This window comes from Engystomops pustulosus, chromosome 1 (assembly GCF_040894005.1).
Source record: "Engystomops pustulosus chromosome 1, aEngPut4.maternal, whole genome shotgun sequence".
Classification (NCBI taxonomy): domain Eukaryota; kingdom Metazoa; phylum Chordata; class Amphibia; order Anura; family Leptodactylidae; genus Engystomops; species Engystomops pustulosus.
The window spans coordinates 173,518,749-173,541,529 of record NC_092411.1 but is presented as its reverse complement, the minus strand read 5'-3'; the positions used below and the strand labels follow the sequence as shown (position 1 = coordinate 173,541,529).

General features: G+C 45.5%; 1 protein-coding gene across 3 annotated transcripts in view; it reads left to right on the top strand.

Moving 5' to 3' along the window:
- ZAP70 (zeta chain of T cell receptor associated protein kinase 70) overlaps positions 1-22,781 on the top strand; it is a 156,367-nt gene that overhangs the window by 132,491 nt on the left and 1,095 nt on the right. For all 3 annotated transcript variants that reach the window (XM_072113891.1, XM_072113889.1, XM_072113890.1), the window contains 2 exons: positions 9,676-9,816; positions 11,583-11,695. In XM_072113891.1, coding sequence (XP_071969992.1) covers positions 9,676-9,816; positions 11,583-11,695 — 254 coding nt within the window. The remainder of the gene's footprint in view (positions 1-9,675; positions 9,817-11,582; positions 11,696-22,781) is intronic.

The following is a 22,781-nucleotide window of genomic DNA, read 5'->3' as shown; positions in this document are numbered from 1 at the left end:
GAGCTGGTGGTCCGTTGCCAGGCGAGCTTTCGCCTGTCCAAGCCCCTGTCTCTCGGCTCCTCCCCACCCAAAATGGGCCTGGGGGCTAGAAGCGTTTACTTTGAAAAAATTATAATTTTTAAAGCAGGTGGGGTCCTTTGAATATTTCATATAGGAATAATGGAATAGCATAGCGGTTCTATTTTTAATAGTTTTTTCAGAAATGGTTCCATGATTAGGAGCGACAGTATGGGGCATCCATATTGCGCTGCTATGATTGAAACTTCAGGTCTCCAGCATGGCGGCGACAGATGCGCCGAGTTCCATTATATATCTGGTGAAACACCTGAAAATTCTGCCTGACAAAGCTCGTTTGATAAGGGGATGATGTGCTGTATATCCTCTCGCGCTCCAGCGTCTGGGGTATAGACAGTTGAAAGTTGCGCATGGAGACATTGGTGGACGCTGTGGAGGATCGTGGAGGCGAAATGGACAGGAAACAGCAGGGGCAGTATGCATGGATGCCTCTGAGGCTGCCTAATCATGGGATGGAGCTGGCGGGCCGCTGCCAGGTGAGCTTTTGCCTGTCCAAGCCCCTGTCTCTTGGTTCCTCCCCACCCAAAATGGGCCTGAAAGTTGCGCATGGAGACATTGGTGGAAGCTATGGAGGATCGTGGAGGAGAAATGGACAGGAAACAGCAGGGGCAGTATGCATGGATGCCTCTAAGGCTGCCTAATCATGGGATAGAGCTGGCGGGCCGCTGCCAGGTGAGCTTTTGCCTGTCCAAGCCCCTGTCTCTCGGTTCCTCCCCACCCAAAATGGGCCTGGGGTCCAGAAGCGTTTACTTTGAAAAAATTATAATTTTTAAAGCAGGCGGGGGCTACAAACAACACTTCTAAGAACCTTTTGTATAAGATCAAGTGTGGGGCATCCATATTGCGCTGCTATGATTGAAACTTCAGGTCTCCAGCATGGCGGCGACAGATGCGCCGAGTTCCAGTATGTATCTGGTGAAACACCTGAAAATTCTGCCTGACACAGCTTGTTTGATAAGGGGATGATGTGCTGTATATCCTCTCGCGCTCCAGCGTCTGGGGTATGGACAGTTGAAATTTGCGCATGGAGACATTGGTGGAAGCTGTGGAGGATCGTGGAGGCGAAATGGACAGGAAACAGCAGGGGCAGTATGCATGGATGCCTCTGAGGCTGCCTAATCTTGGGATGGAGCTGGCGGTCCGCTGCCAGGCGAGCTTTCGCCTGTCCAAGCCCCTGTCTCTCGGCTCCTCCCCACCCAAAATGGGCCTGGGGGCTAGAAGCGTTTACTTTGAAAAAATTATCATTTTCAAAGCAGGCGGGGTCGTTTGAATATTTCATCTAGGAATAATGGAATAGCATAGCGGTTCTATTTTTAATTGTTTTTTCGGAAATGGTTCCATGATTAAGAGCGACAGTATGGGGCATCCATATTGCGCTGCTATGATTGCAACTTCAGGTCTCCAGCATGGCGGCGACAGATGGGCCGAGTTGCATTATATATCTGGTGAAACACCCGAAAATTCTGCCTGACACAGCTCGTTTGATAAGGGGATGATGTGCTGTATATCCTCTCGCGCTCCAGCGTCTGGGGTATAGACAGTTGAAAGTTGCGCATGGAGACATTGGTGGACGCTGTGGAGGATCGTGGAGGCGAAATGGACAGGAAACAGCAGGGGCAGTATGCATGGATGCCTCTGAGGCTGCCTAATCATGGGATGGAGCTGGCCGCTGCCAGGTGAGCTTTTGCCTGTCCAAGCCCCTGTCTCTTGGTTCCTCCCCACCCAAAATGGGCCTGGGGTCCAGAAGCGTTTACTTTGAAAAAATTATAATTTTCAGAGCAGTCGGGGGCTACAAACAACACTTCTAAGAACCTTTTGTATAAGATCAAGTGTAGTACTGTCCTTATAAGTTTTGGTCATGGCGGGTGAGGGGAATGTAAACAGTTTCGCAAGAAGTGCTGAAATAATATCGGTAAATGATAAAAGTTTGCCAGTATATTTTGTGGATAACACAGCAGGGTGGTGACAAAGTTAACAAGTTTGATGTGGAAGCCATGAAAACAACCCAAAATTCTGCCTGACACAGCTCGTTTGCTAAGGGGACGATGTATGGAGGCAGCTATATGGACGACTTTGGGAGGCAGCTATGGAGATGATGTGTGGAGGTAGCAATGGAGACAATGTGTGGGGGCAGCTATAAAGACGACATGTTGAGGCTGCTATGGAGACAATTAAATTTTGATAGTGCCTGTATGTGGCAGTCCAAAAAAGTTTTCAAACCAGAGGAGCAGGTAGGTGGTCCTCCAGAAAAATTAAATACATAGAGTACTATAGCTAGAGCTAGTTGGCCCTGGCAAAAAATAGCCAGTTTCCTCTGCTTTAGTGTACAAAGAGGAGGAGAAGGAGGAAAATGAGGAGGAGGAGTGCATACATTATTCAGGTTGAGCTTCTTTCACCTGGTGGAGAATGGAAATCCTGAGAAATCCAGGCTTTATTCATCTTGATAAGCGTCAGCCTGTCAGCGCTGTCAGTCGACAGGCGTGTATGCTTGTCAGTGATGATGCCACCAGCTGCACTGAAAACCCGCTCAGACAACACGCTAGCGGCAGGGCAGGCAAGAACCTCCAAGGTGTACAGCGCGAGTTCGTGCCACATGTCCAGCTTTGAAAACCAGTAGTTGTAGGGAGCTGTGTGATCATTTAGGACGATGGTATGGTCAGCTACATACTCCCTCACCATCTTTCTGTAAAGATAAGCCCTACTCTGCCGAGACTGGGGACAGGTGATAGTGTCTTGCTGGGGTGACATAAAACTGGCAAAGGCCTTGTAAAGCGTACCCCTGCCAGTGCTGGACAAGCTGCCTGCTCGCCTACTCTCCCTTGCTACTTGTCCCACAGAAGTACACCCTCTGCTCTAGCGCTGTCAGAAGGGAAATACTGTTTCAGCTTGTGCACCAAGGCCTGCTGGTATTCATGCATTCTCACACTCCTTTCCCCTCCAGGGATGAGAGTGGAAAGATTTTGCTTGTAACGTGGGTCCAGGAGAGTGAATACCCAGTAATCGGTGCTGGAATAAATTCTTTGAACGCGAGGGTCACGGGATAGGCAGCCTAGCATGAAATCTGCCATATGCACCAGAGTCCCAACTCGCAAGAATTCACTCCCCTCACTGGCCTGACTGTCCATTTCCTCCTCCTCCAACTCCTCTTCTTCTGCCCATACACGCTGAACAGTGAATGACTGAGCAATGCTCCCCTCTTCTGTCTCGCCAACATTCTCCTCCTCTTCCTCCTCATCCTCCTCCACCGATATGCGCTGAGAAACAGACCTGAGGGTGCTTTGGCTATCAACAAGGGAATCTTCTTCCCCCGTCCCTTGTGACGAGCGCAAAGCTTCTGACTTCATGCTGACCAGAGAGTTTTTCAACAGGCCAAGCAGCGGGATGTTGAGGCTGATGATGGCGGCATCGCCACTGACCATCTGTGTTGACTCCTCAAAGTTACTCAGCACCTGACAGATATCAGACATCCACATCTACTCCTCATTGTAGACTTGAGGAAGCTGACTGAACTGACTACCAGTTCTGGTGGAAGTTGACATCTGGCAGTCTGCAATCGCTCTGCGCTGCTGGTAAACTCTGGATAACATGGTTAATGTTGAATTCCACCTCGTGGGCACGTTGCACACCAGTCAGTGAGCGGGCAGTTGGAGGCGGCGCTCGTGAGCAAACCAGACAGATTGGGTCATGTCTTGAGGAACCGCTGGACTATGAGATTTAACACATGGGCCAGGCATGGCCCATGTGTCAGTCTGCCGAGTTGCAGAGCCGCCACCAAGTTACGGCCGTTGTCACACACAACCATGCCTGGCTTCAGGTTCAGCGGTGCCTGCCACAGATCAGTCTGCGCCGTGATGCCCTGTAATAGCTCTTGGGCGGTGTGCCTTTTATCGCCTAGGCTCAGCAGTTTGAGCACCGCCTGCTGTCGCTTAGCGACGGCACTGCTGCTGTGCCTAGAGCTACCGACTGATGGCGCCATGCCCACAGATGGTATTTCGGAGGAGGAAGAGGAGGCATAGTAGGCCTGAGAGACTTGGTCTGAGGTAGGCCCCGCAATCCTTGGCGTCGGCAGTATATGACCAGCCGCAGGGTCAGACTCGGTCCCAGCCTCCACCGAGTTAACCCAATGTGCCGTCAGCGATATCTAGTGGCCCTGCCCGGCAGCACTCGTCCACGCGTCCATGGTCAGGTGGACCTTGTCAGAAACGGCGTTGGTCAGGGCACGGATGATGCTGTCGGACACGTGCTGGTGCAGGGCTGGGACGGCACATCGGGAAAAGTAGTGGCGGCTGGGGACTGAATAACGAGGGGCGGCCGCCGCCATTAGGTTGCGAAAGGCCTCGGTCTCTACCAGCCTATAGGGCAGCATCTCCAGGCTAGGTAGTTTGGAGATGTGGACGTTGAGGACTTGGGCGTGTAGGTGGGTTGCACTGTACTTCCTCTTATGCTCCAGCGTCTGGGGTATGGAGAGTTGAACGCTGCGCATGGAGACATTGGTGGATGCTGTGGAGGATCGTGGAGGCAAAGGTGTGGTTTTCGCACGGGAGGTGTTTGGAGGTCTTGGGCAGGGGGCTGACTAGCAGAGGCAGCAGATGACACAGGGGAAGGAGCAGTGGTGTGCCCGGCCGGAGGTGAACGGCCTTGGTTCCATTGAGTGGGGTGTTTAGCATATGCCTGCGCATACTGGTGGTGGTTAAGCTGGTAGTGGTGGAACCCCTGCCGATCCTGGTGTGGCACAGGTTGCACACCACAGTCCGTCGGTCATCCGATGTTTCTTTAAAGAACTTCCAGACTTTCCAAAATCTAGCCCTCGCCACGGGAGCTTCACTACGTGATACATTTGGCGCTGATGCACCAGCTCTGGCCCCACCCCTTGCCTCTTTCAACCTGTTCTCATCCAGGACTCGCCTCCGTCTCAGAAGCACTGTGTTCACCCGGCCTATCAACCCAGCTTGGGTCTGTCACCTCATCATCCTCCAATCCCTCAGTCTGCTCCCCCCTCGGACTTCCTGCCCTGACAACAACTGCACCACTGTCTGACAACCGTGTCTCCTCATCGTCCTACACCTCTTTACACACTTCTTCCACTACGTCAACAATGTCATCATCACCCACAGACTGCGACCGGTAGAAAACCTGGGCATCGGAAAATTGCTCAGCAGCAACCGGACAAGTGGTTTGTGACTCTGGGAAGGGTCCAGAAAACATTTCCTCAGAGTATGCCAGTTCAAATGCCAAATTTTGCTGGGAGGGGGCAGACTGGGGGGAAGGAGGCTGAGGTGGAGGAGCTGGAGGAGTGCCGATTTCGGTGACATGGGTGGACTGCGTGGAAGACTGACTGGTGGACAAATGGCTAGAAGCATTGTCCTCAATCCACGACATCACCTGTTCGCACTGTTCTGGCCTCAACAGTGCTCTACCACAAGTCCCAGTAACTTGAGACATGAACCTAGGGAGTGTAGCTCTGCGGCGTTCCCCTGCTCCCTCATCAGCAGGTGGTGTCTCACCCCGCCCAGGACCACGGCCTCTGACCCCTGCAGTAGTTGGACGCCCACGCCCTCGCCCTTGTCCTCTACCCCTAGCCCTTGGGTTCAAAATTTTCAAAATTAAAGTGTAAACTGTAAATTTTTTTTGTTTTTTTTTGTGTTTTTTTGTGTTTTTGTTTTTTTAACAAAACGATGCTATCCTATTGCTATGGCTAGTTTCTACCCTACACCGACGGCACACAACAGGATTTTGTGCTGTGCCTGATGACTTTTAGTTTTGAATAAAATAAAAAAAGAAAAGAAAAAGCAGACTGTGCCTAATTCAATCAAACCCCTAATAAATTGTCCTACTTAGGTGCTTGAGATGGATATTTGAGTCACTAAGAGCTAAACAGAACGTTCGCATGACTCCCTGCAAATTCGTCACAATATGGTACTAGCTGCACTACTAGTGCCAGCAAGGCCAGCCACAAGCAAATCAACAAAAAATAAAATATATAACGCTATTGTAGCCCTAAGAAGGCCTGTTGGGTTCTTGTATGGCTAGTTTCTAGCCTACACTGACAGCACACAACTGGATTTTGTGCTGTGCCTGATGAATTTGAGTTATAAAAAAAAAAGAAAAAAAAAAAAAGAAAAAGCAGACTGTGCCTAATTCAATCAAACCCCTAATAAATTGTCCCACTTCGGTGTTTGAGGTGGATATGTGTGTCACTAAGAGCTAAACAGAACGTTCGCAAGTCTCCCTTCAAATTTATTACAATATGGTACTAGCTGCACTACTAGTGCCAGCAAGGCCAGCCACAAGCAAATCAACAAAAAATAAAATATATAACGCTATTGTAGCCCTAAGAAGGCCTGTTGGGTTCTTGTATGGCTAGTTTCTAGCCTACACTGACAGCACACAACTGGATTTTGTGCTGTGCCTGATGAATTTGAGTTATAAAAAAAAAAGAAAAAAAAAAAAAAGAAAAAGCAGACTGTGCCTAATTCAATCAAACCCCTAATAAATTGTCCCACTTCGGTGTTTGAGGTGGATATGTGTGTCACTAAGAGCTAAACAGAACATTCGCAAGTCTCCCTTCAAATTTATTACAATATGGTACTAGCTGCACTACTAGTGCCAGCAAGCCCACCCACAAGCAAAAAAAAAAATATATATATATAACGCTATTCTGGCCCTATCAAGGGCTGTTGGGTTCTTGTGGACTCACTCCTGCCTAACAGTAAGCTAATATAACACCCTAACGCTATCCCTGCAGCAGCAGCAGCTCTCTCCCTAACGGCATCCAGACAGAGAATGATGCGAGCAGCGCGGGCAGGAGCTAGTCTATTCCAGGGTCACCTGATCAGGCCAGCCAACCACTGCTATCGACGTGTAAGGGTACCACGTCATACTGGGTGGAGTGCAGAGTCTCCTGGCTTGTGATTGGCTCTGTTTCTGGCCGCCAAAAATGGTGGGAGATGCCATCTTCTCGAGCTGGCGAAGTATTCATCCGAGCAATGAGCAGTTACGAATACGCTAATGCTCGAACGAGCTCGAACGAGCATCAAGCTCGTGTGTTCGCTCATCTCTAGTCATGATAATTGGTTTTAACTTCGGAACGCTTTAACATAGTCAGGTGATTTTGACACATTGAACTTCTTGATAGTTATAAAATTTAAGTGATAAGTTTTGGATTTCAATCAGAAAAAAAGTCAAAATTTGCTAAATTTCTGAAAAATTCTTCATTTTCAAAGTTCGAAATGTCCTGCTTTCCAGGCAGATAGTTAAACTACCCCAAAGCTAAATAACTAACATTTCCAGAATGTCTACTTTATGTTGGAATGATATTTTATGCATCCTCTAATTTTTCTACGATGTTATGAGGCTTAGAACTTTAGGTGTGATTTTTAAATTTTTTATGAAAATCGCCAAAACACACATTTTGAGGGACAACTTAGCTTTCAAGTGACTTTGAAAGGCCTAACAATAGTAAAACCCCATAAAATACCCCACCCCTCAACGTATGTAAAGCAACTTCTATTAAGTCAATTAATCCTTGGTTTTCGTCATTTGTCAGTTTGAATGTTTATTCTCTTTATGATTACCTATTGGTTTCAGCTTAAAATCTGATCTTTGAAACACAGCCTACGTCTCGGCTTACATTTGTCTTTTAATATTTTTTAATGAAAATTTTATGTGCCAGCTAGAGGGGAGGGATATTGTGTGCTAGCTATCTAGGTGCAGGCTAAAAATATTATCTCAAATGTATACTTTGCAAGAAAACTCATGTCACACTAATGTGAAAATGTGCTAAAGCTGCAAGTATGAATAATCGTTTTACTGTTTGCTCTTACATGACTATTACAAGATGATACTAAGGTTGTGACTTTCCTGTTAGTGCTGTTGACTGCTTAATGGATCCCGGTTACAGCTGTATTTTCTACACATGATGAGACATGCTCATTTTTACTTTGTCTATATTAACATTAACATTTTTAACTCATTTTATGGAGTTCTCTGTTACTTCTTTCTGACAGGAACCAAGGCTTTGCTCATATCTGCATTTTAGCACCTTTCAATGCAGCTTTAAATAGGCTTTGTAGGCAAACATTATTTTATCATTAACTTATCATTAGGAAAGGCCATAAATCTCAGATGAGGTTACATCAACTGGTATTAGCTGGTATTAAAGCAGGTCACTTTGCAAAAATAGTCAATATACTTTGTGCCCTCATTCTTCTTCAAGCACCTGTGTTGCTTTGTTCATCCTGCCCTATCAGGTCTTTTCTAAAATGACCACTTACACATAATTTGGCATTGAAGGCATGATAATGTTTTCTCTAAATATGATAAAAAAGGGCTCTTTAATGGCTATTCCAGTAATAAGCATAATTAATATTTAACTCCTTAATGCTGTGCGTCCGATATATATCTGGGCTGGGCCAGCATCGGATTGCACTGGATGTCAGCTATAGTCAATAGCCGCGCCATCTTCAGGACTGAACAGGATCCCAGGGCTGTACGCAGGCAGTGCCTGTAAAATGCCGTCTGTGATAGCTGCCACAGCTAATACCTTGCAATACCTTGAAAATCAGTACTGCAAAGTATTATCATGAGCAAGTAATCAGATGATTGCTTGTTCATGTCCCACGGTGGAAATAATAAAAAAGTTAAAAAAATAGTTCTCAAATAACATTAATAAATCTATAAAAATGCCCATAAGCCCCATAATCATAAAGAGACATATAACGTAAAAAGGCTAAATCATGACACAAACCCTACATATATTTTATCAATGCATACTTAACAACCTGTAGATTTAAAAAAGATCATTATTGAACCTGCTTGATGAACCTTGTAGAAAGCAAAATGTTAAAAAACCCACCAAAAATTATGATTTTTACCTATTTCATTCCATGCAATAAAAAAATGTATCAAAAAGGTGCTAAAAATATATGTACTACAGAATGATACTGTTGCAAAGTATAACATGTTCCACAAAAAACAAGCCATCAACCAGATCCGTGGCCAAAAAATGTAAAATGATATGCCACTTGAAAGACAGCGATGCACAAATGATAGATTTTTCCCCACATCAGGGTTTTATTTGACAAATTTAGTAAAACATAAGAAAATCCATCTATGTATGGTATCCCTATAATCGTGTTGACCCATAGAATAAAGATAACATGATCATTAGGCTACACGGTGAAAAAAAAAAATCCAGTTAAAAATTGATGCTTTTCTACTTCTGCCCTCAAATAAAGTTCTGAAATTTTCAACAATAGGGAATACCAACCCAAAAATGGTAACACCGGAAAAAGCATCTCATCCCGCAAATAACTGCTGTCACATGGCCCCAATAATGAAAAAGCTAAAATTTTATAGCCTACAAAAGAGGCCAATGAGGAAACAAAAATCCTGGCACCTTCAGGGCGCTCCTTCCCTTCTGTGCCTCGCTGTGCGCCCATAAAACAAGTAACAGCTGTGGGGGTCTCTTTACCAGGGAGAAATTGGAGCTCAGTTTAGAGCTTATTCAAATTATCCTATATAGGTACTTTCAGGTTGGTATTAATAGAATGATTTTATTAACTAGTTTATTATTCCAATTTTCTAAATGTATTTTTTTAGGCTCGAAAAGGTGGGAAGTGGCCATTGAAATGGTATGCCCCAGAATGCATAAATTTTCACAAGTTTTCCAGCCGAAGTGATGTTTGGAGCTATGGTGTTACCATGTGGGAAGCATTCAGCTATGGGCAGAAACCTTACAAGGTATTTGTATAGTTTTACACCACTAATTACAGTTTGGAAAAGTGGTTTGGGAAGTTGGAGTTGTTAACCAGTTAAAGGGAACCTGTCATCAGAAACTTGCTTAATAAACTGCTATTAGTATATTGTCAGGTAGGCAACTACATAACAAAAGAGCAGGCACCGCCACAGTATAATTAATTAACGTATCCACGCATCCCAATGATTAATGCAACAATCAAAAACAGTAAAAAGTTGGATGCGTACAGGGATTCACATAAACAAGAAATTCATTTATTAATACACAAAATACCAATGACAAGACATCAAAAATATAAAAACACTTAAAACATACACCCCAAGCAAGTGGGCTTGCTCCACTCCCCATCCTACTGACCTGCCTCCCTGGCTCTCTTTCCATCACTAGGCATTGCATGGCTCCTTTTTACTTGGGTATTGTATGAGCGAGTTGAGGGTTTATCAGGTCTTACCCTATACTAATTTTGTTTTGCACAGAGCACTTTATTGTATTGTTGCTATTTAGAGGTTTTCTTAGATCATTTATACCATTATGCCTATTAACAACTGCTTACCTGTGCAACACATTGCTTGTGGATGGGGAGTGTAAGGGACTATTGCCCTTGGAAGCTTTTTACACCCATGTGGTGTATGTTTCAAGTGTTTTTATATTTTTGATGTCTTGTCATTGGTATTTTGTGTATTAATAAATGAATTTCTTGTTTATGTGAATCCCTGTACGCATCCAACTTTTTTCTGTTTTTGATTGTTGCATATTGTCAGGTAGGGTAACACCTGCTAGTTAATGTTTCTTTCATGGCCCGCGCAGTGGTATCCTCCAGAAAATCAACTTTGAAGTGAGATGTAAATTGGTGCATATAGTCATGGAGGTGGAGAGTTTAACACTGAAGTCAAGGTGAGGATCTCTAAACATCCCTTCTTCATGCAGTAGTGATGTATCTCAATGCAAAATCATCAATTACAGTGAGGGGGCTTTCTGAGTAAGAGAGAGCTTAATTTCAGTGTTAAAATCTCTGCCTCAGCGACTTTATACAAGCAATTTCGATCTCACTTCAAAGTTGATTTTCTGAATGATACCACCACACTGGGTCATGAAAAAAACATGACCTGGAACGTATTCAGCTGACAGGCACATTAAACTGTCCCCCCAACTGTGCCTTAGTTAAAAAGTGCCCACCAGTAAAATCGCACAATTTGTGTCCAGATCTTGGCCAGCATAGAGTTCTATGGCACCTGGGCACCTGAATTATCATGTAGGCCCAGTGAGTACAAACATGAGTATGATGTGTAGCTTACCTAATGAAGCACATTTACTTAGAAAGTCGAAAACTGCAATAAAAGTGCTATTTCTGTGTATAATGCTTGGTGCCAGAAATCATGAATCTGTCGCTTTCCCGTACTGGCTTGACAGAGTTCACCATCTTTTTTGTGGTGCACCTTTAACATATGGAGTGCAACACAATTTGCAAGTTAAATACGGACCACTTTCCAAATCAATCAGACCTAATTTATTTTGCATGGAGGTTAATGCAGCTGCGCCACAAAAGGGTTGCATGCGGCACAAAGAAGCGCACACACTTCTTAAATATCTGTGCAAGGCGTTTTAGCCTAGAAGAAGGTGCATACTCTGACAAAAGTGCGGGGCAAAGCCCTTACTAAATGTGCCCAATCTTCTCCCTCTGCCTCTCTACCTTGTCAAATGTAACTAAAATGTATAATAGAACTGAACAAAAGTTTATTTTGCTTTCTAGAAACTCAAGGGTACAGAAGTCCTAAGTTTTATTGAGAAAAATGAGCGCTTGCCATGTCCTGCAGGATGTCCTACAGAAATGTATCAAGTCATGTGGGATTGCTGGACATATAAGTAAGATATTGCTTCCATTCTAGTTGCAAGGTTAAATTCTGTTACTTTTGCTGTTTGGCAGAATGAAGGACCATTGAAATTTGTTTCTATTCTCTCTCTGTTAAAGGGAGTCCATACCTCCCACATTTTGAGTTAGACAAGGAGAGACAAAAAGTCCCTGCCCCTTTTTCCTAAACCACACCTGTTGCCACGCCTTTTGTCCCACTCGAAAGCATAGTATATTATCAACCTCAATGGCTCTCACATAGTATAATGCTTATTCCTGTGGCCAACCCCCCTATGGACCTAAATAATACCCCCTAATGCAACTCACTTTTATTTATCTCCACATAATTATAATGCCTTAGTTTTCTGTACTCCTACACCCACCTCCTCATATTGTGGCATCTGTCCTCCATCACCCCTTATATTGTGGCCCCATGTCCTCCACCCCCTCATATTGTGCCTCATTGTGCTCTATCCCGCATATTGTGGCCTCTGTCTTCCATACTCCTCATATTGTGGCCCCTGCCCACCATCAACCTCGTATTGTTGCCTCCTGTCCTCCATCCCTCTCATATTGTGGCCTTCTTTTCTCCAGCCACCTCATGTTATGGCCCCCTGTTCTCCATCTTCCTCAAGTTGTGGCCTCCTACCCTCCATATAGTGGCCTCCTATCCTCCATCCTCCTCATATTGTGGCCTCCTATCCTCCACCCTTCTCATGTTATGGCCACCTGTTCTCCATGCTCCTCAAGTTGTGGCATCCTCCCATACATTCTCTTCATACTGTGGCCCCTGTTCTCTATCCCCCTTATATTGTGGCCCTCTCCTCTTCTTGTTGCTGGTATTAAACAACAATGAAAAAAACTTTGTTACTTACTTTTTCCTCATCCTCCCACAACAGTCCTGCCTCCTCTTCTACTGGGGATGTGATGTGACTCGTAGGAGGGGGGCGGGGCCAGTCCAGCTCCTCACATGTCTACTTAGAGATGAAGCTGACATGTGAGGAGGTAGCAGGAAGCTCTGCAGCTGTAGTAGGAAATAAGCAGCAGTACGCTGGTTGGAAACTACATAGTATAGACAGCTACACGGACAAGTAGAAGGGAAACAAAATTTCACACTTTTGACCATCAGCCTCATTTTACAGAGGGTTTTCTTAGGTATCACATTCATGAATTTGATTTTTTGCTCCTGATGGTAGAACAATCTTTTTTTTTTCTATACCACAAAATACAACCTGTTCTCACATTCCGTAATAGCTCACTGTGTTATTAGTTTTGTTCCCCAGAAAATGATCCCTGAGCAGAGATGAAGAAGTATTTAGGCAGTGTTGAAAGCCAAAGGTTTATTTACAAAATTATAAAAATTTACACCTAAATTTGTAATATTCTAAAGTTAGGCAATTACTAAATTTAGTGATCATCCCACTGGGATCCACAATTCAGATAATAGTCCTTCCTTTATATTCCCAAGATCCATAGTACTATATTTATTCATCTTAGTTCGGCTACATGGTACAACACTAACACCAAGTTATGGATATCTTTAATGTTAATTATTGTAGGTCTGTTAACCTAGGGGTTAAAAAGTGTTTGTTATTATGTTAGTAACTTTTGTAACTTTCCTGAGATCTCACTAGCTGTCATTGGTTGGCAGCTCAAAGCTGTCTAGACAGAGAAAGTCTAGAAAAAAGGTTCTGCCTGCCTACTTTAGTCTTTTGTAGAGATGAGCGGGTTGGTCAAAATCCAGATTTGACGGGTTCTTCCAAATTAAGCAAGAAAATTTCGTTGAGGACCAAGGCTGCACTTTAAACCAAGCATGAACCCCATTGAAGTCATTGGGTACCGTATATACTCGTGTATAAGCCGAGTTTTTCAGCACAGAAAAAGTGCTGAAAAACGTCCCCTCGGCTTATACACGAGTCAATACTTGTAAAAAAATAATTAAAAATGGACTAAAAAAAAAATAAACTTATTTACTCACCCTCCGGTGGCCCCGATGCGCAGCGCTGCTCCCCCGATGTCATCGCGGCTCCTCTTCTTGCTTCCGCGCCGTCTTCTGTCTTCTTTAACATCGTGCTGGGCACCGCCATTGTTCTTCTCCCGTGCGGCACCTAGTATGACGTCAGCAGCGGCGCGTCATACTAGGCGCCGCACGGGAGAGAACAGTTGCGTCGCCCAACGCGATGTTAAAGTAGACAGAAGACGGCGCAGAAGCAAGAAGAGGAGCCGGGATGCCAGAAGAGGAGTCGCGATGACATCGGGGGAGCAGCGCTGCGCATCAGGGCCACCGGAGGGTGAGTATATACGTTTTTTTTAAAAATTCTGGGCTGACTGAATACTACTGGGGGCACGCTGTATACTACTGGGGGGACGCTGAATACTACTGGGGGCACGCTGTATACTACTGGGGGCACACTGTATACTACTGGGGGCATGCTGTATACTACTGGGGAACAGGCTGGGGTGGCTGTATACTACTGGGGGCATGCTGTATACTACTGGGGGGCAGGCTGGGGTGGCTGTATACTACTGGGGGCAGGCTGGGGTGGCTGTATACTACTGGGGGGCAGGCTGGGGTGGCTGTATACTACTGGGGGCAGGCTGGGGTGGCTGTATACTACTGGGAGCAGGCTGGGGTGGCTGTATACTACTGGGGGCAGGCTGGGGTGGCTGTATACTACTGGGGGCAGGCTGGAGTGGCTGTATACTACTGGGGGCAGGCTGGGGTTGCTGTATACTACTGGGGGCAGGCTGGGGTGGCTGAATATAGCTATGAAATACGATTTTGATATGTAAGCTAATCTTTTTTTTTCCTTGTTTTTTCTTTGCCTTTTATGCAAATGTCATTTCTGCTTTCTCATTTTTTTCTCTTTGTCTACTGTAAATATCATAATTTTTGGGGGGTTAGAGGAGTAGAAAAGCATCAATTCTGTAATGGGTTTTTTAACTTTTTTTTTGTTGTTTACCGTGTAGCCAAATAAACATGTTCTCTTTATTCTATGGGTCAACACAATTACAGGGATGCCAAACTTAGATGTTTTTTCTTACATTTTACAAAATTTGCTAAATAAAACCTATTGTGGGGCAAAATCGATCATTTTTGCATTGCTGTCTTCCAAGTGGCATAGCATTTTTATTTTTTGGTTGCAGAGCTGGTTGATGGGTTGTTTTTTGTGGGACAGGTTGTACTTTTTACCAGTATCTTTCTGGAGTAGATATGTTTTTTTAACACTTTTTATTGTATCTTTTGTGGGATGAAATTGGTAAAAAAAAATCATAATTTTTGATGAGTTTTAAGCGTTTTTTAATGGTGTTTATCATGTGGCTTCAATAATAATTTAGAAATAAATTATACTTTAGGAGGCACACTACACCTATGTATAGATCCGTGCACAGTTTTATCCTTGGTACCAAAGGGCAAAAAACAAATGTGAAATGGTGCAAAGAAAACATGATACTGAACCTATATGTTTATAATTGTATACTTAATTTCATTTATTCATACATAAATACAAAATTCTTTGTCTTGTGGCATATTAACAGCGTTGTCATAGTGTTGTTCAGTAGTGAGTGCTCATGTGTGTGACATCACTCACTCAAGCTGCTTGTCATGTGATGCACCGCTATGCCAGGCTCCATGAAAACTGCCTATGTAGTCAGGGCTCTACCAGAGCTTCAATTCTTAACCAGGTATTTGGATACTTCTTCCTTCGACTATAGTCTATAAAGTATAATGTTTTCCTTTATAAAAAAAAATTAAAACAAAAAGGTGAAACAATAAAATGTCAAAAATGCCAGATTTGTTTCGTAGAAGATGCTCCTTCATCAGTGGCTACAAAAATTTTTATACTTTTTGTCACTATCCCCTACTTTCTATACATCCAGGTGGAAAGTAAGGAATAGCCTGGATGTGATATTTTGAAAAAATTTACAAAAATCATCATGAATTTATATATTAAACAAATAACCGTTTTGTATAGACAAGATCATATTTATATAAATGGTCCTTCATTTATGGAGCTATGCATATAGAGTAGTACAAACATCTACTATAAAAGAAAATACATTTTTACAAGCATCACTTGTATGCTATGCATCACCATATGTACATTCCCCATAAATCTCCTGTATAAAGCAAAAGCATGACGTATACCATTACACCTTTACAGTTATACGCTATGTGTACAGATTGCAAGGATTTCATAGGACCTTCTCAGTCTAAAATTTGGTGAGTGATTTTGGTGGCCATGGGCCAACTGCATATATTATAGTCCACTACTGAACAAATCAGTCATGTTATTACAAATTTCGCACTTTTCCCTGTATAAAAATACTCCTCAAAAATACAATTAAAGAAAAACATTAGTGTGACCTCTGCCTGGGGGTGTATATGTAGCCATGTCTTTTTCTCATTTCTAACCTGCAGCCATTCTGTGGTCCTCTAATGCTAGTCCCAGCTGTGGGAGATTTGGCCCAGTAGAGACCGTGGTAGCGGGGTGCTGTGATGCAGTTCAAGACAGTGACACCAAGGTTTAGTCCAAAACAGGTCTCGCCTGTGTTTATTGTAGCAGCAAAATAAAACAGCCTTTACATTCAGGCATTAAATAAACAAAAATCCTACCCGTCAGGGTGCTAACTATACAGGTGTTCACTAACTCACCACTATACAAAATCACTTGGCTGCTCCAGGCACAGAGGTCAGGGCTGTGTGCTCTCCAGCCTCCTTCCAGAGAGAGACAACACTCTCAGCTCTGCTGAGCGTTTTTTTTAAAAAAAAAACTGATTGGGCTGCTCCCATCACCTGTGTCCGAGGTGCTGGACACCCAACCTCAGCACTAAGGCCTTGCATAATAGCAAAACCTAGGGGAAACATACCGCCCATCCACAGTTAACCCCTTCAGTGTCTCACATACCCTCCCCCTCTGTTTGACCCTGTGGGGGCGAACACTTTTGGCCATCAGACAGTGGGTACGAGACAGGGCATCGGCATTCCCATGCAGCTTTCCTGCTCGATGTTCTACCGTGAATTTGAAATTCTGCAACATTAGGAACCACCTTGTGACCCTGGCGTTCCTCTCTTTGGCCTGACTCATCCAGGTGAGGGGAGAGTGATCGGTCACTAGTGTAAACTGTCGCCCTATCAAGTAATACTTTAGGGATTCTAGAGCCCATTTTATCGCCAAGCACTCCCTCTCAACTATACTATAGTTCTTCTCAGGAGGTGTGAGCTTGCGGCTCAGGAATGTCACAGGATGTTCCTCACCCTCCACTACTTGGGACAGGACAGCCTGCACAATAAAGGTCTTGGTGAAGTCAGGGGTGATCAGTACCGGTCCCTCGCACAAAACCGTCTTAAGTCGCTGAAACGCCCCCTCAGCCTCTTCACTCCACTTTACCATCACCGCCCTGCTACCCTTGGTCAGGTCAGTCAGGGGTGCCGCTATGGTAGCAAAATCGGGGATAAATCGGCGATAATAGCCCACTATGCCTAGGAAAGCCCTCACTTGCTTCTTGCTCATAGGTCGTGGCCACTGCTGGATCGCCTCCACTTTATTTACTTGGGGTTTGATGACACCTCGCCCAATACGGTACCCCAGGTAACGGGCCTCTTCCAGACCCAGTGCACATTTTTGGGGGTTCGCTGTCAACCCTGCTGTCCTCAGGGAGTCTACCACTGCTTGCACCTTGGCCAGGTGACTCTCCCAATCGTTACTATAAACTATGATGTCATCCAGGTAGGCCGAGGCATATCTCCGGTGAGGTTTTAGGACGAGATCCATTAACCTCTGGAATGTGGCGGGAGCCCCATGTAGCCCAAAGGGGAGTACCACGTACTGAAAAAGCCCATCAGGAGTAACAAAAGCGGTCTTCTCTTTGGCCCTGTCAGTAAGGGGTACCTGCCAATACCCTTTCGTCAGGTAAGGGTGGAGAAGAACCTAGCCTGTCCAAGTCGTTCTATCAACTCGTCAACCCTGGGCATGGGATAAGAATCAAATTTGGACACCTCGTTCAACTTCCTAAAGTCATTGCAGAACCGTAGGAAACCATCAGGTTTGGGAATCAACACAATAGGACTCGACCAGTCACTTTTAGACTCCTCGATAACCCCCAGGTCTAACATCTGCCTGACTTCTTCGGATATGGCAAGCCGGCGCGCTTCAGGGACCCGGTAGGGTTTTTGGTGTACCCGGATGTGGGGTTCGGTTATGATGTCATGCTTGATGACTGAAGTACATCCCGGTAACTTAGAGAACACATCCACATTTCGGAGCACAAACTCCTTCGCTTCCTGAATCTGGGCCCTGGAGAGGGACTCCGAGATCCGTACTTCAGGCACCTTGACATCGGGTACACCTACCTCCGGTGTCCCCTTATTGGGGACAGACGCTTTTTCTACTCCCTCGGCCATCAGGGTCTCTCTTTCCTTCCATGGCTTTAGAAGGTTCACGTGGTATATCTGTTCGGGTTTCCTCCTCCCCGGCTGAGATACCTTGTAGGTTACCTCCCCCACTTTCTCCATGACCTCATATGGTCCTTGCCATTTTGCCAAGAACTTGCTCTCAACGGTGGGCACCAGAACTAGCACTCTGTCGCCTGGGTTAAAGGTCCTGAGTCTGGCTGACCTATTGTAGACCCTAGACTGGGCCTCTTGTGTCCTTGTCATGTGCTCCTTTACAAGGGACATTACCGCCGCTATGCGGTCCTGCATAAGGGAGACGTGTTCTATCACACTACGGTGGGGGGTCCTCTCCTGTTCCCAGGTCTCCTTGGCTATATCCAAAAGCTCACGTGGGGAACGGCCATATAACAGCTCAAAGGGTGAGAAACCCGTGGAGGACTGGGGAACTTCACGTATGGCAAACATCAAATAGGGCAACAAACAATCCCAGTCCTTCCCATCCTTGCTGACCACCCTCTTTAGCATCCCCTTCAAGGTCTTGTTAAACCTCTCGACCAGGCCATCTGTCTGAGGATGATATACAGAGGTGCGGAGCTGTTTAACCTGCAGTAATTTACACATCTACTTCATTACTCTATACATGAATGGGGTACCCTGGTCAGTCAAGATTTCCTTGGGAAGGCCTGTGCGGGAGAATACCTGGAACAGCTCCCTAGCAATGTTTTTGGAGGAGGTGTTCCTTAATGGAATCGCCTCTGGATACCGCGTAGCGTAGTCCAGGATAACCAGGATGTACTGGTGCCCCCTTGTGGATTTGACAATGGGGCCAACCAAATCCATTGCAATCCGTTCAAACGGTACCTCTATGATTGGTAATGGGACCAGAGGACTCCTGAAGTGGGACACCGGGGCAGTAAGTTGACACTCAGGGCAGGAGCTACAATACTGGTTTACCTCCTCCCACATCCCGGGCCAGAAAAATCTCTGCAGGATCCTCTCTCGGGTCTTCTCAGCACCTAAGTGCCCTCCAAGCACATGTTTGTGTGGCAAATCTAGCACCAGCCTACGGTGAGATTGGGGTACTACAAGTTGCTCAACCTCCTCACCCCGTATCTGGTCAACCCTGTACAACAGTTCCCCAACAATCACCATTCGGGGGTATATTTTGTCAGCCCCTGGTATTTGGAGTACCCCATTTATCACTTTAACATTCTCCCGTGCTTTAAACAAGGTAGGGTCCTGTAGCTGTGCAGCCCCAAAATTTTCACGGGAAATCTCAAGGTCCGGCATGTCGGCCACCTCCTCGTGACCCTCGACCTCACCAGCTAGGACCTCTAGGGGAGAGAATTCATCACCTGGGGTCACCCCTACTGCTGGTGTGGGTACATTGGCCTCGAAGGGTTCAGGGGCCAAGGCCGGGCATATCCGATGTCCATTATCTGTAATAGCACCTGAGGTGGGTCTTTGTCTCCAGAGGTCCCAAAACACCGGTAAGTCTCTGCCGATAATAGCCTCATGAAACAGGGACCCCACCACCCCCACTTCATGGGTTACAGTACCACAAGGTGTATGTAGGTTGATGACAGCAGTGGGATATTCGCGAGTGTCCCCATGTATACACAACACTCCCACTGTATAGTCCAGGATCAACCAAAGTTCCCCGCACCAGGGTGACCAGACTCCCTGAGTCTAGCAAGGCTTCCACTGTGTGACCCCCGATTGTGACCACACACACTTGGGGTTCTGCATCGGTGACTGACTCGGCTGCCAGAACCGGCCGGGCAAACAGTGACATTCGCCGGGTCTGGTTGCAGTCCATTGGCTCCACTGACAGGGGACAGTTGGCAGCAATATGGCCCATTTCATGGCATCGCCAGCACTGGACACGGCTATGACCTCTGTCACGAGCCTCACTGGGTTTCTGTGTATCCAAGCCCCCCAGTGGACCCCCTCCCAACCTGACCTGTTTCCCTTTTTCTGCAGTAGCAGTCTTACCAGATGGTTTAATGGCCTTGTCACTGGCACTGCTTCGTGTGGGAGAGACAAGTAGAAGATCCTCCGTAGCCCGATATCTCTCTACTAGGGACACGAGTTCCTCAGCATTAGTGGGACCGGCCTGTCCAACCCATCGCTGGAGCCGAGAGGGCAGAGAACGGGTGAACTTGTCAAGAACTTGTCAAGAACTTGTCTCTCTACCATCTGTGCTGGGGTGCAGTCCTCTGGTTGTAGCCACTTCCGGACAAGATGGATGAGGTCATGCATTTGGGAGCGTGGGGGTAGTTTTTCTGAGTATGCCCACTGGTGGACCCGGCTGGAACGAACTTGAACGGTAACCCCAAGACGAGCCAGAATCTCCGCCTTTAGCTGGGGGTACTCACGGGCCTCCGTTTCACTCAGGTCGTAGTAAGCCTTCTGCGCTTCGCCCGTCAGGAACGGTGCCAGGACATCTGCCCACTGCTCAGCTACTCGCTCGAACACAGTGAGATACGCCTCCACGTCGTCGGTCGCCGTCATTTTTTGTAAAGCCTTTTGTACTGCAGCCCGTGCGGACCGCTGGACAACCGGGTACCCTTGCAAACCAGTATGGGACCCCTCAGTAGTCGTCGCTTGCGGTGCTGCCATAATGCCAGAAAACTTTTCCATCATCAGCTGAAACATGGCTCGGGACTCTTCCTGCTGCTGGCGGGACCTCTCCTCCTGCAGCTGGAACATGGCTTGCTGCTGGCGGGACCTCTCCTCCGGCTGCTGGCGGGACCTCTCCTCCTGCTGCTGGAACATGGCTTGCTGCAGCTGCCGATTAGCCTGGGACTCTTCCTGCTGCTGCTGCCGATTAGCTCTGGCCTCCTCTTGCAGGTATTTAATAAAGTCCTCCATCTTGGCTTTATCCTGCAATTTGCCTGCTGCTTTCACCCAGGCCATGCAATATTGCAGGATGTAGCGAGCCTTTCAGGTGTGTGTCTTTTGAACTGCCCGCAATCCAAAGCACCATATGTGGGAGATTTGGCCCAGTAGAGACCGTGGTAGCGGGGTGCTGTGATGCAGTTCAAGACAGTGACACCAAGGTTTAGTCCAAAACAGGTCTCGCCTGCGTTTATTGTAGCAGCAAAATAAAACAGCCTTTACATTCAGGCATTAAATAAACAAAAATCCTACCCGTCAGGGTGCTAACTATACAGGTGTTCACTAACTCACCACTATACAAAATCACTTGGCTGCTCCAGGCACAGAGGTCAGGGCTGTGTGCTCTCCAGCCTCCTTCCAGAGAGAGACAACACTCTCAGCTCTGCTGAGCGTTTTTTTTTAAAAAAAACTGATTGGGCTGCTCCCATCACCTGTGTCCAAGGTGCTGGACACCCAACCTCAGCACTAAGGCCTTGCATAATAGCAAAACCTAGGGGAAACATACCGCCCATCCACAGTTAACCCCTTCAGTGTCTCACACAGCATAAACATGCAGCACATCCTGGTATGTGAAGAGCAATATGCATGTGACATCTCTCAGATATAAAACAAAATTTGTAATTTATTCTCAAAATGGAATACATTACAAGATCACATTCCAGGGGGGACATCAGGACTGGAATAAGGGGAAGGGGTGTTCAGTAAGTTTTGCAAGAAAGACATTCAGGGGGACTAGATGTTGAACAGTTCTGTCTTGGAGAGTTTGACATGGTTGGTAGCTGTTCGTACCAGGTGAGATCTCTCATGATGTCACTATGTCTAATAAATATGTAAACAGAAGGAGAACAGTAGTTGTGAGTGGGTGATGCAGTGTATAGTAAGATATAAGAACATTTACTGAAGCTGTGGCAGTGTGGGAAAGGCACCATTAATTAAATTGTCATAAATCGGTTGACATTCTATAGTCTTTTGTAGTGCCAGATGAACAATTATTGTTGCCAGATGCAGAATTTAGAAGAAGATCTCCATGCTTGGTCAAGGGTGAAGGATGTTTGCTTTAAGTGTCTATGTGCAAAAGTTTGTGCCAAGTAGTAACAGGGGCATTGGTCAAAGGGGTTAGGTGAAGTTAGGCAATATGGCATTCGTGTTTATGAGAGTAAAAGTTGGCTTCTCTGCCAATTGACATTTCTGGATAGCTGAATTGCCTGTATATCAGTGAGGTTAATACCTCTACCAGATCTAGGTATAAAAGTAGGTTTCAAGACTGCAAAGGAACCCCAGGTGCTTTGAGGGATTATGTTAGAGACAGTATTTGGATATAAGCAAATAAAGAAATGAGTAAGGCCAACCCCTTTCAGTGTTTATGTCATCTGAGACCTGAGTGAGCTACTTGCAAAATGGATTTAACTGAAATCAGGGAAAAAAAAGAATAGAAGAGAAGTAAGTAGGATAAGAGCCAAATTAAGGGGACAATGAAGCACTTTACGAAAAGATATATCCTACAATTTCCTGTAATAATGTATGCAATGCTTATTGTAAAGTTAGTGACCATTTAACCAGACTCAAACTGAGCAAGAAAGAACTACAGTATATTGAATATATATTGAATATAGAGGCAAAATGCTTTGAGAGGCTAAAGTTGTAGTTGTATTACTCCTTTGATAAGATTCACTCCATAGATTGAGGTCATGAAACAAGATGAAGATGTCTCCAGTATTCAGGGAAAGCTAAAAATCTGATTCTTTATTAATACATAATTAAAAAGAGGATGTGTATCCATGGGGGAAAAATATGGGATGACC